We start from the raw sequence: 14,862 nt of genomic DNA, 5'->3' as shown, positions 1-14,862 counted from the left end.
ATATCTTATCTAGTTTTTATGCAGTTTCCTTGTACACTTCATACAATGTCCATAAATTTGATAAGGCCTTATTAAGAAAATTAGAGGAAAATTCTACTCGGTCAGATTATAAAACATTTGAATATCATACCTTTGCAATAGTGTCCCCTTGTAATTTTTGTTCCGAGAAAATATTTTCCTTCCGATCAAGGGTATTCCCATGGGCACTGTTTTTTTTCCATTCATGACAAATTGCACATGTATTACATAGCACATTGCACATATATTCTACATTGAATACTTTATCCTTAAAACATTCTCACTGGTTTTGCTTTGTTAATCACGTTCCTGCAGTTTATTAACTGAAAGTTTGATACTTTAAATAAGACTTTTTGACACATTTTAACTCTTTTGATTCGAATCTTCAATTCATAATAGAACTAGAAGATTCAGAAAACATCCGTTTCTTGGACGTTTTAATTATAAGAACTAGAGCTAGCCTAAAATTTTCTATGCTTAGAAAGCCGACCCATAACAATTGGTATCCACAATTTTGTTTAGTTAACAAGTCTATAAAAATATGTTCACGTAATCATATAAATCTGAGTTGGATTATGTTAAAAAAAAATGTTCTGTTCTGTATTGGTTACCCAATTAACCTCCTAGAAAACATGATATATATAAGATTAAATGAGGCAATACAGGTAAATAGGGATCCCACCCCCTTGATTCAGTTACACCAGTAGTTGGGAACGAAACTTCTACTGCATTACCGTAATTCTCGAAACTAAGCGATGAACTTGAAAGAAAACTCTCAATTGGTTTCAAAACTGAACAAAAATTTGATATTTTTTCAACTCAAGAAATGATAAAACTGACCCTATACTAGGTATTGGTGTCTACAAAGTCCCGTTTTCATGTGGGAAATCTTACATTGGTAGGACTCATCAACAATTAGGGGAATAATCGCATGAATACAAAATTTCAATACATAAGTCCCTGAGATTTGAAAATGAAAATGACAACTTTTATTCAACTCTGACTTTGAACTAGCATATTATAATAAAATTCTGACTATTTAGTTGCTTGTGAAGAAGCAACTTTGATATCTACCGTAAATGGCCTACTACAATCTTGTATAGAGGTACTTGAGAGATTTCAATAAATTTTGTTATAAATAGAGACAAAGAAGATATTTAATCAAGCCCAGTTTATAACAACTTAATAGTAGAAGACTCTCTGAATATTTTCGCCACAGGATAATTAATACAGCCCATCCGCATATCTCAATAAAATGAAATTTTAGACTGACAAAATTTATTACTAGGCCAAGGAAACTTATTCAATATATTTGTTAAATTCTCTTTCATTGATCTCTGGCTGATTCTTTTTCTTTTTGTTGATCCTTTGTCTTTTATTATCTTTCACACTTTACTTCGGAAGGTAAGATTTTGTTGGTTTTTTCATTTTTTTTTCGTATTAGGACAACTTGGCGATGGTCCTTTTCAAAATATTTGCTTGAATTTCGTCTTCATATTTTGCTACTGGCTCACAAAATTCTTGTCTTATCATATACTGGATACTTTTATTATATCATTTCCTTTCTTGGTTTCATACGTCATGCATAGCCAGTTTGGTCTTTGAACGTATTGAAACATTTATCAGTTTATCTGGTCAGAAATATCTGCTACAACTTCTTTTTTTAAGGTTGATAAGGCCTTTCAATGATTATTGACTGAGAAACTATGCCAGAAACTTAGAATAATTAATCTCAAAACTTTAAATCACAAGAAAGTCATCTCGATAAATTTAAAATTAGAAACAAAATAACTTTAAACAAAGCAGAATTCAATATAATAAAATATTATAAAAACCAAAATTTAAAATAATAAATTATTAAAACCAAAATTAAAAAAAAAACTTTAAAAACGTAAAATTCATTGTGTAGAAAATAAATAAACAAAAAACTTGAACAGTTGTTACTTGAGAAATTCCAGGTTCAACTCTCTCAAGCTTTGCCAAGGATCGGGACTCCTTTTGATGCTGGCTGCAGGTCGAGGACTCACCTTCCAGCAGAGCATACCCCAGAGCAGGCTGTCGAAAAAAATTGGCAGCAACCAAGTTCGAATATCCTAATTGGATTGGACACCTTTTTTCTTTACTTTTCTTGAAACTTCTCTTCTCTTAGCTACTTCTTAACTATATTGAGTGCCTCTAAAAATAGAAGTAGGTGATTACCATGTTCACTTTATCACCTTTCACATATGAGAGTTTAATCAAAATTTTCCAGAAGTCGTTGGTATTTTTGTGTTTTTCAACAGTCATATTCATAGTTCTCAGTGATTTTTCTTTAGCTGCAGAAAAATCTTATTTATAGAACCCATTTACCAAAATATCAGCACCGTATGCCTTATAATATTTAAATCTGATAGTATTGTTTCTAATTATTCATCGCAGAATAAATCTTGCTTGGTTTTCGAAGTGTCAAAAACTGTTCAATTGCCGTCTACATCATTTCTGATGAATTTATTTTAATTTTATGAATGTTTAAGACGCTCTACTTCCCCTTTTTTAACCCTTTCCTTGTCTCTGATTTTGGGCCTAATCTTAACATAAACAAGTGAAATATAAGTAGTGGAATGTAAAATAGAGGAAAATAAAATCCCATAGAGAGGTTGTTGAAAGAGGAAGAGATTTGTAGAAAACATAATGACAGAGAAGAATAGAAAAGGCCATAGAAGTACTTACAGAGACCGATATAAGAGAAATAGATGCTTGAAGAGAGCCTGATCAGAAATATCTTCAATATTTCTTACAAAATGATAAGCTGGCTGGGGAGTCCCAGAGAACATTATTTTATATAAGGTAACTTACAGACCAGTAAATGAACACAGTTTATTATAAGGACCAATTGCGAGAACAACAATACGTGTCAAACATTAAATTCCAAGACGAAAAAATCGGATTTTGTTCACTAAACGGCGAAACAGACCGGTAACAAAACGAAATTGGAAGCTTTTTGGTAGTCCAGTAAAATATAGTGAAAAAATATAATGTTGAAAATAAGACACAAAAAATAAGTTCAATATGTTCTTACAAAATAACAAAGCTCAAAGCAAGTGTGATATTTATGACACACTAACAAGTATATTCCGACGAGAAGCATTAAATATGCCAGAGAACAATAAGAACAGATCTGTCGTACACCCTGTTCTTCGTAAAGCACAAAAAATTTTGGTTTAAATACAAAAATTAAATACCGGGATCTAATTTTAATTTTACTGAACATTTATTTACTACTTCAAAAAAGTAAAGAAAACTAAATGTCAGAAAAGAAATATTAAACATACTATAATAAAGAAATTTAGTCACAGTAGTAGACACTGAAGTTTAATCTGTATTTAACGATGATTTGTTTTATGTGAGGGACAATATGTGAAAAATAGAAATGAAAATATTAATGTTAGAATGGAGAAAAAATTGCAGATTCAGTGTGCAATTGGTAAAAATAGAATTTTGAAAAAATAAAAAAACAGTATAAGGGGAATCCAAAAAGTCCAAGATCCATTGGGGAAAAGTACATTTAATCGAAAAATAAAGTTAACTTAACTGGAAAATGTCATGTGAAAGTCCTAAGATATTGATTTTTTTGGATTTGAGAGGCTTTGAAAGGAATCTGGGATTGGTCCCATCAACTCTAAGGGGAATTTTGTCTCATCTAGAGGGGACAATCACATTCGAGGTGAAATGAATGATGGAGACTTACCTCAACGTTAAACTGGTGGACCAGTTCTTATCTCGTTAGTGAGGCCTCGCCTTAACTTTCTTGATTCTCGGGTTGACGCTCTTTCAAACCAAAAATCGCTTTATGTTCCTTCTATATCTATATCCAGTTGCCCCATGAACTTTTAGTACCTACTACTACTAATAATAATAATTCTCTGCTACACCAGGCAGTGTAGCACCAACACAGCTACAAACCTCTTATATCCCAACCTATTAAAATTACCATTCTCTTACACAAGTGGCTACAAGGCTCTGCAGAGTTATTAAACCTTTTTGTTATTCAAATAATTTGGAGAAGAAAATTCGATGAAATGTGGAAATTGGATTTAAGATTGGTTGTTGGACTACGGTATTCTTCAGGGAGTATGGGTTATATAATTCTAACGGATAATGTCTTCGCTATAAAGAAGAGCATTGCTACTGCCCGTTTCTCTAACGATACAAGTACCGTTTTTTACTTAAACAACCAATTCTTTGACTTACATTTATAACTTTTTTTTAAAGTGGCTACGAAAAATCTAGAAGATTCGCTTTCCTTTTTTATTATAATTATTGGGAGAACAGAATTCAACCAAAAGTAAGAATTGGATTAAAGAGTGTTGAAAACGAACGTTTTAAGGGACCGTTCTATGTGCTTCCACTTTGTTGTGTCTTCAATACAACGAAAAGTGTGGTTACTGCCCGTTTCTATAATGGTGAAAGTAAAGGGCCTACTGCATACTCGGCACTTTACTAAAAGAAATTAAATTACAAATATTTTCCTTTTTTTTATTACAACATCGAAAATAAAATGAATTAAGTTGAAACATTCACTATTCCCTAAGTTTTGGGAGTTTCCCAGAAAATCTTCCAAAAACACTCTGGCAAAAAATTCTTGAGCCTAAAGGCATCAACACTTTAAATCCGGACTGGATGAAACAAAATCTTCGGCTGGTAAGCATTTATGAGGTAATATTATAGTATATGGAATACATAGTTGATTCTTCAAATTCTTACCAAGACTGTTAATTTATTTTGGAATGAAAAACATTTATTATTATTTAAGAATTAACAACGCTTCTTGACTACTAAGGTTCCTGTGTCGGCCCTGCAGTGCATTCCTGCTTCATGATTCGATCTTTGGGTCCCGTATTAGCAAGCTAAGGTCAAATCCACTGCGCCACCACAAGGCGGAATGAAAAACATATTTTTTAAGTGGGAAATTTTAAACAATAATTAATTTAAAAATAAACTTTCCAAAAAATCAATTTTCTAACGAAAATTATAGGTCATATTTAATTTAAGATCAGAAGAAATAGAAACCTACAATGGCTCAAATTCTAAGCAGCCAGAAATTACAATAAAAAATAAACCCAGAACGAACAAATATTAAATAAACTATCATAGAAAAAAATATACAACAGGTAGCATACTAACGTAAATCAATAAATAAATCTCAAAACGAGTAAAGCTTAAGTTGAAGATGCAAATCAAGCATAAGACGAACAAAATATTTTGCTATTGAGGAATAAACGTAATCCAGAACGATAAAAAAATTAAATAGACAATCACAGCCAATAAACAAATATTAATTACTTATGGAAATGAGCAAATAAATAAAAACAAATAAAATTGAAATTTTAATTTAAATCCAGCTTGAAACGAACCAAAATCTCTACAAAGAAGAATTTGGTTTTGTCTTCTTCTATAACTGTAGATCTCTGAGACCTATTGCGTCATTGTCACTTAAAGGATTTACACTCAGAATTAAACTTAAGCAAATTATACGAATTATAGTGATAACCAATTATACTACAAATATTTTCTATTTTACTTATTGTAACATTGAAAATATATATATAAAAATTATAGAAAAATCAATTTTTAAACTGATGAGCTTTTAGCAACTAATATCATTTATATGAATATATGGTATGGAATTCACTCCCTGATAGTGTTTAGGAATCTGATCACCAGCAATTATTTAAAAAAAGAATAAAGAATTTTTGTTGGAGGGACGAGGAGTCTTGATTTAGAGAGAATGAAAGCTTTTTTTAACATATTTTTTTTTATATTATCAATTATAGTTGAAATGAATTTAAGTTGTTGTTAAGTTAAGTTGTTTTATTGTTTAGTAATTTTTGTTTAATTCGCTGCCATCACAAGCCCTCCAGGGCTTTCTTACAGCTGGTTGTATTTTGCTCATATATGAACATACATGTTCACATATCCTATCGACCAAAGAAATAAAAAGTCTTGTGGATTTAGTTATTTAGAACTTAAAGTAAAAAAAGACGTAATGGAAAAATATATTTTGGTTTACCAGACGTCACAATTTCCAGACACCTAAAGTGGGATATCCATGTAAAAAACCATTCTCCATGAAACCAACATTACTACACCATTTTAAAAGAAAGAAAACAGTCAGGATGCACACCAAAAAATTTCACCATAGGAGCTTGTGGTATAATATCGTTCCCAAAAGTTAGGGCTATTGGCTCCTGTACGTCTCGCATATGGTAAGGGGTCCTGAAGTTGACAATGGCACTCTGTCGGCTGTTAAGAGCCATACCAATTGACCAGCATCAATCCTTTACTTTACCAAGAAGACCTTGAGCTATAGAATTGGCCGACGGCAGGTCCACTGCAACAATTAAAAAGTTACTATCATCAGCAAAAAGAACAGGGTGAACATGGGAATAAAGACCATCAACAAGATCATTAATGTAAATTACAAACAAAAGTGGTCCAAGCAAACAGCCTTGTGGAACACCTTTCAATACAAGCAAAGTAGAGGAAGAAGTACGGTTAACCAATACATACTGAGATCTTGCCGAGAGGTAGGACCTAAACCATTCTAGTGGGACTCCATGCACTCCAAATAAAGATAGTTTAGACAGAAGAACATTGTGGTCAGCCATATCAAAGGCCTTTGAAAAGTCGTGAAATAGACCCAAAACACACAAGCCCTTGTCCAGATTAACATGCACAAACTCAGTTGCATCAGAAAGTGCATGCAAGGTAGAGAATGAGGACGAAAAACATACTGATGGCTAGTGATGAGAGAATTTCCAGCAGTTGAATTATCACTAAATACAAATGAAGAGAATCGATGATACACTACTTTTTCAACAACCTTTGAGATGACGGGAAGAAGAGAAATAGGTCTGTAATTTGGAATTAGAGAAGAATTACCTTTTTTTATGCAAAGGTACAACAGTAGCAACTTTAAATAAATGAGAGAAAATACCAGAAGAAAGAGAGAGGTTAGTTATGTGTGAGATGGGATGAGAAACAAACTGACTAATTTTTTTAAGAACATTATTACTCAAACCAGAACTATCAATTGATCAACTGCTTGGAAGTTGAGAAACAATACTAGAAATCTCAGTAGTACTACTTGGGGAAAAAAATAAAAGACTTCTATGTCACAGGAAAACAACTTACTCTACTCGGGGGTGGAATGAGAACTGAGGGAAGTGTGGTGAAACACGAACTGAAGGCACTTGCTAAGGATTTTTTGTCCACAACAGATCCATCAGCTTTCCTATAAGGAGATGGGAAGATTGTTTGAGTTTCTTGCAAAAGAAAGCTTCATTAATTACAGTCAAAACCTTGTGCAAATTCCCTTTACACTCATTAATTCGACGCAAAAAATTCAGTTTTTTTGCTAAACGTACTGAAGAAGTGAGCACATTTTTGTAATATTTATACTTCAGAAGATCTTTCTGTGTCTTACTTTTACATGCAGCCTTGAAAAAAGGCGTCTTCATATGGGTTCCGTTGATCAGACCTCTAGACATCCATGGGTATTTAGGTGTAAAATTCCTTTGCCTCTTTCTCAGAGGAAAATGCTTATCCCATAGAGTTCCCATACGACACACAAGAAAATCTAGTTACCCAATCAGCATCATTAGCTTCAAGAACACTAGACCAATCATTACTCTGAAGACTATATATTAAATTAGAAATTTCTTTATCTGTAAAAGTTCTAAGAGAAGACTTACCTTTCTCATCCACAGTAATCTCTGTCAGGCACAGATAGTGATAGATAGATAGAGAAGTGATCAGAAGGATCAGCGAAAACAAGACCAGAAGAGAACTTTAAATTAGGAGAATGAGAAGTGAAAATATTATCTATTAAAGTGGCAGAATTTCTTGAAAAGTCAACACGAGAATGAAAAAAAAATTGAAGGAAGTAGCCCAGAAGAAGAAAATACATCAAAAAGATGGTCACATTCATCATTTGATCCAACATTTAACATATTACAATTAAAGTCCCCCAAAACACAAATCCGTTTTTTAGAGAAAGTTCCCACACCAGAAAGCTGATCAAGCAATTTGCAGAACAGATGTGTTGGAAAAGGAGGGGGCTTATAAAACAAACAAACAGTATCACATGCAAACTGGCTTTTCAGTTCAATAACAAAAGAATAAACTGTCCTACTATTAGACACCACCGATGTAAACAAGGATTCAAGGTCAGATCTTGTACAACATTCAATACTAGATCTTATGAACGAAGAAATGCCCCCCGAACGCTTTGTTACCATTCTAGGGACATGAATAGCAATATAACCATACATATCATAAGCTGTAAAATTATCACTGGCAGATAATCATGTTTCCGTCAAGCCTATGACATCAAAAGGGCAAGAATTATAAGACCACAGATACGATTTAAGACTGTCCCACTTATCTCTTACCCCACGCACATTCAAACAAAATACATTAACGCAACTGTTTGAAGAGAGTCAGGGGAAAATGTTATCACAATAATCAATGGTGTTGCGATAATTACAGCTAGAACTAACCATAGATTGAAGGAGAGGGTCAAGAGTTTGTGCCTCTTGTTTACCAGCACTACTTGGTTGATCAAATATAACTGACTTAAGAATAGAAGAATTCAAAAGGAAGAAGAAATCACCCATATCTATTTCACATAACAGAGACATACAATACCTTCACAAATGAAGAATATCCATAGAGCTAAGAGTTAAGGGAGAATGTAAAAGTGTGGAGTTTTCGTAAAATTTACCAGACAAGCTATATATGAACGTTTGATGGATATTATCCGTAAGAATATGGGTAAAATTTACGAGGAATACAGGACTAATTTAGGATATTAATTTTTAACTCTTCATTTGGTGATGAATTTAACTATTTAAATACTAGTACTACTACTACTAATAATAATAATAATAACTCACTGCGGCACCAAGCCGCCTGATGCCAACACAGCTACGCACGCTCTTCTTCCAGCGCAATCTATTTAAAACCTCCCTCTTTACACCCTCCCAAGAAGTTCCCATTTCGTTTAAATCTTTATTTATGACATCCTCCCAACCCAAACAAGGACGACCTATTTTCCATGTAGCCCCTGACGGTTGCCCAAAAAGAACAATCAATAGGTGATAAAAAATAGGTCTGATCACCGAAGAGGCTAAACAGCACTTATTAGTAGAGAAATAAATGCAGGCTGGACATATTTTTCACAGGGATAGTATCTGAAAACCAATATGAGTAGACAACGCCCCTGTGAAACGTCGAATGTAGTTTTTATGGATATGAAATATCTTTATCTGTAGGTAATTTCTCACTTCTCTTTACAGTGTGGGAACAACAAATGGCTGAACAATCTATCTGCTCCAAATATCCATGACATATAAAATATTGAAGAGTATGGACCGCAAGGATGGTTTTTCGCAATTGATGGTAAAACACCAATGGATCTTCAAGTCGCTATAAGATTTAGTTTTCTCAGCATAAGCAAAGAGTTCCCTATGGACTCAATGAGTCCTTATAATTTATCTCTGGTAGAGGATGGGTGTATGCACATGGACATCTTCAAATAAGAGCTTATTTCCAAGCTTCACCCGTAATGGAACATTGATTTATATAACTTTCTTTTGCAGTGAATGTTAACCAACAGTTTCAATGTCACAAAGATTCATAGAGTCCTTGAGTTTGATCAGAAGCCCTAAGTGAAGCGGTTTGTTGACACTTTTGCCAAAAAGCAATGTCAGGAAAAGGCAAAAGTTGAAAAGAATTTTAAACTTGTTTCAAATTCTGCCTTCGGTATGATATGCGAGAGTGAGTAATAGGAATTTTTTTGACGCTTTAACCAATCCAAAAGAATGTTTACAAGTCATAGCAATCCCAAATTTCATATTGGTCTCGATCATAGAGACCAACTTGGTATTTCTATACAGAAAAAAGAATATCATTATCAAATAAAAACACTACCATTAGCAGTGCCCTTATAGAAATTAAAAAAACAACTTATATTGGAGTTTTTATTACAATTTGTTCAAGCTCCAGTGACCGGGGGAGGGATAAGTTCAAGTTCATTATGGAGATACAGACCCTCTTATGTTAAAAGTTAAGACAGATAATTTATTAGACGATTTATGGTGAGCACAATAGCCCTTGAGTGGACTAAATCAACTTGCACGAATCCATTTATCTGGATCTAGTGAAGCACCAGGCCCCAAATAAGTTGTTATTTTTATAATCCGAGACGGTGAATGACTTGATATACCATTGTGTGCTTACATGTCAGAAGTTGAACTGTATTGAAACACACAATAACGATATAAAAATAGTTCGTAAAGGGGTGCCAACACACTATATAAAGGAGATTTCAATATGAGTGATTATAGGAACTATGTAGACAATAGTTTGGTTCCAAGAGTATTGAGTAGTTACAAGTATAGGCTAGTAGTAGTATACTTAAGTTCGAGGAGTATCCAAGAGTAAATATTATAATGTTTTGGTCTTTGAAATTTAGAAACTATACAGTTCAAGTAGAAAAAATGCATTTTCAGAAATATGCAATAATGTTTATGTACCTGCAGAAGGTGTGAGAGCTTTATCACGAGCTTTATCACTTGGTCAATGCCTTTTTTCAGATCTAGACGTATATGTAGATTAAAACGCTGTCTAGATCTGATAAAACTCAAAAGTCGTTGGAAGGGAGCCTTATCAGTCTCCAGCTCAGCAATAGATGTTTTCTAGTGTTTTTATAATCATTTTTTTTATGTTTTAATTTTTTTCATTTATGTTTTGCGGAGAGCGAAATAAATGTCTTAAAAAAGTACATAATATTCTCCTGTGAATTTACCATTATTGCCCCTGTGGCGTTGCAGTTAAAACGTTTCTAGAAGCGCTCTGACACCTACGTTCTCCAGATGGGTTCCAGTACTTCGAGTTTGATCCGGTTTTAAGTGATTTTTTAAATATCTGTAACAGTGTTTATGTATCTATTTCATGTTATTGACTAGTGTTCATGTAAATATGATATAAAACATTTGTTGTGCATGTATTTTCATATGAAAAAAAAAACATTTATTCTATTTTTGACTATTTATTCAACCGACAGCGGTTAGGTTTGGTCTTTTGTATTTTCATATTTGCGATTATGTTACGTATTATATATTAGCGATTTAAAACACAATTCAGATCATTTACTTTTGTTCCTCTAATGTCTGGCAAAACATCACTTTTGACAAAAGTAATACAAAATCGCATTAAAATGTTTTTTTTCAACTCCAAAAAATATCTATTACTGCTTGAGTGTGCGTCAGAAGTCCAATGGTAAAATAGAGAGTTTTGCGCCACACATAAAATTCATGCGGGAACTTGATGTGTTTAATATTATTGAACCAAACCTGTGCCTCATTATGTATGATTTAGCTGAATCCATTGAAAAATGCTCTTAAAAGATGTTTTAGTTTCTTATGGTCATGTTTCATCATGAAAAAGTCCCATTGCTGTTGTTCTCCATATCTCTTTCATCAGAGTAAATGTGTTAGAGCATTTACTTTTTATCATTTATTGGATTTTTCACAATTCCTGTTCTATTATACCTTTAAACAAGCAACTATTTACGGGTGTACTGAAATTTTACCCTCCGCTTACAATCAAGCAACTAATAAATCTTATGGCTATATTTTCCTGGATCTTAATTAAAACGCACCAGAAGAGTCACGTGCCGTCTTCAATATTTTTTGATGAAATAACCGTATATCTATCCAGTTATAGTAGAAAAGATCATTAGTCGACATCATTACACTGAAAAAGCTATATGGAAAATTGGCATTTATTTTTGTTCTAGGTAATTCAAAACAATGGCTTAGGAAAGCTATAATCAAACACGGCATTGACAATAAATTCATTAATCTCCTTTCTGACGTTTGGTTAAATTAAACCGGAGGCATTGATCAACTTCTCGAAAGTGTTAGACAATAGACAAAGCAACAAAATTCATTTGTACGTGCCCTAGCTTGCAATAAGAAAGGAAAAGATTTCCCAAGGAAACAGCTTTTTCAAGAGGGTAGTAGTTTCTTTCATTGTTATTGCCAATAATAATTACAGGACTTGCAAAAACTATACTCTAAAAAGCTAAACCTTGAAAATTGACCTTAAATTTACTCAATTTTTCACTAAAAGATAAGTTTAAAGATAATCTTGATAAATGTATTAGCAAAGAAATGATTACCGACGACGCAAAATTAGTTCTGATTGAAAATGACTTTCGGCATGTCGATAAGCGTATATCCTACCGTAAGACTAATATAAATAAATGTTATTGATCAAGATTCAACTTCTGAAAATTTGAAACTATGAAAACACAAATTTAGGAAGGAATTATATCTAAAACTGGATCAATTGCTTAAGACCTATGACTAATTCGTGTCGTGAACAATGTAAAACAATCTTGACTTACCTCGCTGAAAATGAGCATCTAGAAATAGATGAGAAAAGATTGATGTTCTACTACAGAGCAAGAGTTATCATTCAATTGATCTGGTATCGAATTTCATTGCAAATCTTTTAAAACTTGAATTATTCTAAGGTCATTTGTATAAATTTTTAAAGTCATTAAACTTTTCAAAAAGTCTTGAAGGGTATAAACACGTTTTAAAACGACTAACGGAATTTGGAGAAATATCAAAAAATATATTATTTTCGGATAGTAAACAAAGTGGATGTGATGATTTAAAAGGTTATAAATGAGAGTGTTTTTTCAACACATTTAGCTTATAAAAAGTTAGTGCACACTAAACTCCATGAATACTTTTAAAAATAGCTTAAGTTTTGAAACGAGTTTTTTTGAATATTGGTGAAGCGGGAATATCAAGTTCCCAAACAATACTTTCCCCACTTGCTAGAGTTGAAAAGAAGTTGGCGAGAGAGTATTTACAGAATGAACCCATTCAAAATCTTCATTGTAATTCAATAGTTCACAGAAAGTATTATCAAAAAACCAAAGCTTTTTCCCCTTTGCATATATTAAAAGCATATGTTTTGACTCTATACGGGATTCAAAAGGGTCATAATAGATCCTAACTATATACTTTACTTGAAACCATTGTTTTTGGTTCCTCTGAATAAGCCTATCCATTGCGTTCAATGATGGGTGGCGAAGTTGCTAGATCCCTTGAATCTTTCCTTGGAAAATGTCCGTATAAAAATTCAAACGGATGGAGGTGGTGAACTTGTTTGTGATGAACAAGGCAAAATTCTTGATACTTTTCATAATTGAAAAAAATATTAAAGAGTCAAACTCCCAAGGGTGAGATTCAATGGCTTGTTCGTCGGCTAAGATTCAACTCTGAATTTGATTCTTAGATTTCCGCTGAAGAATTTCGAAATGTCTAATGATTTTTATGTGAAATTCACACCAAATGTCTTTGACCCATTCTAAGACAATTTCAATATATCTAAAGGCTTTTGGACGAAGCTGTTCCTAGCCATTCATTTCAGGGAAGGTATGAAGTTCCTCATGTTGATTGTGTTCTTGAAAAAACAGAAGATATCTGAGAATTGATTGTATGTATGACAATAAAGAATGATCCTCAGACTTCTCTAACAAGGGTTTGCTGATCAATTTTGACTCTGATGGTTACTGTTTTGCTATTATACCCTACTAAGAAAACAAGAATAAATGCAAGCTGTGTCAAGTTATGAACAGAATAGTCTCTGCTCAAACAAAGCATAGCTTCACTTTCAACTATTTAACAAAATAGAGGTGAATTTATATTACTCATCCATTTGAGAATTAAAGAATTGAATCAGTGAAGATTTAAGTGGGACTCTCGGTTTTAAAGTTTATACTATTAATTCGAATACTTTTAGTGGTAAGGATCATGTTATCTATGCAGACTATGAATACAGCTTCTAATTGATATAATGTGTGTTTGTTTACGCGTCATTTGTCAAGAAATGGAGATTCAGAAATATTAGCATGCCCCTTCTAAGTATCCTTCACAAAAAACAAGTCAAAATCAATTTTACCAGTAAAATATAAAGCACCTTCATTATATTCAAGTCAAAACTTCATAATTGGAGCTTTGCCAGTTACCATTATGAACTGATGGGATCCTCTAGCATTAACAAAAGGTTTGACTATGATAGCTTGTCATTTCAAGGCCTTTGAGTGAGGTGGCTAATAAAAATACTTTTATTTATCTTTACATTAATTACTATTTTGCTACTCTTGGACCACGACAAATTACTCATGGAATGAACTATTAAAAGGTTTGTTCGTCAATGAGTGTGTTTTGGTCTTGACATTAGTTTGCTCATCTTCTTAGCTCTGCCTTAACCCTGGCTAAGAATATATTGCACCGAAAGGGCTAGCATTAGTAAGGTGTTATTTGTTGAATATGTTGACTTATATGGATTCTATAATATATGATTTTCTTTTTATTCATCAACAAAAGTACATATCTCACAGGATTACCAGCTGCCTAAGGTGTAAAAACATACTAGACATGCATAAGATATTTTATGAAGTCGACGGGGTCACTTCCAAAAAGAAACTCACTGGGGAAAATGAAGGTCTTGTAGGATGAGGAGGAGTGACGTTAAAAACCATGTCTAGACAGGATTTTCCGAGTTTTTTCTTGTTCCCTTGCAAAAAGGCCGTCTATTTAATGACTATTATAAAAATCACACTGTTATTTTATTTTGTTATAATTAACATATCAGTCAATCAAGCAAATGCTTTTGGGCTGTGACGTAAAGGTTGAATATTATTTTCAGGTGATGGAGTTTCTTTTCTCATTATATCGTTATGCAGTCCTTGAAAAAAAAATTATCTAAAGGGCAAAC

At 32.9% G+C, this 14,862-nt stretch overlaps 1 protein-coding gene across 1 annotated transcript in view; it reads left to right on the top strand.

Annotated features, from left to right (window-relative positions):
- LOC136043786 (glycoprotein-N-acetylgalactosamine 3-beta-galactosyltransferase 1-like) overlaps positions 1–11,083 on the top strand; it is a 136,903-nt gene extending 125,820 nt beyond the window's left edge. The window contains exon 7 of the mRNA XM_065728702.1: positions 9,357–11,083. Within this exon, the coding sequence (XP_065584774.1) occupies positions 9,357–9,413 (57 nt within the window). The 3' untranslated portion in view covers positions 9,414–11,083. The remainder of the gene's footprint in view (positions 1–9,356) is intronic.
- Positions 11,084–14,862: the final 3,779 nt, after the last annotated feature.

This window comes from Artemia franciscana, unplaced genomic scaffold (genome assembly GCF_032884065.1).
Source record: "Artemia franciscana unplaced genomic scaffold, ASM3288406v1 Scaffold_995, whole genome shotgun sequence".
In the NCBI taxonomy this organism is placed as follows: Eukaryota; Metazoa; Arthropoda; class Branchiopoda; order Anostraca; family Artemiidae; genus Artemia; species Artemia franciscana.
The sequence above is the reverse complement of the archived record's forward strand: the minus strand, read 5'-3'. Positions and strand labels throughout refer to the sequence as shown.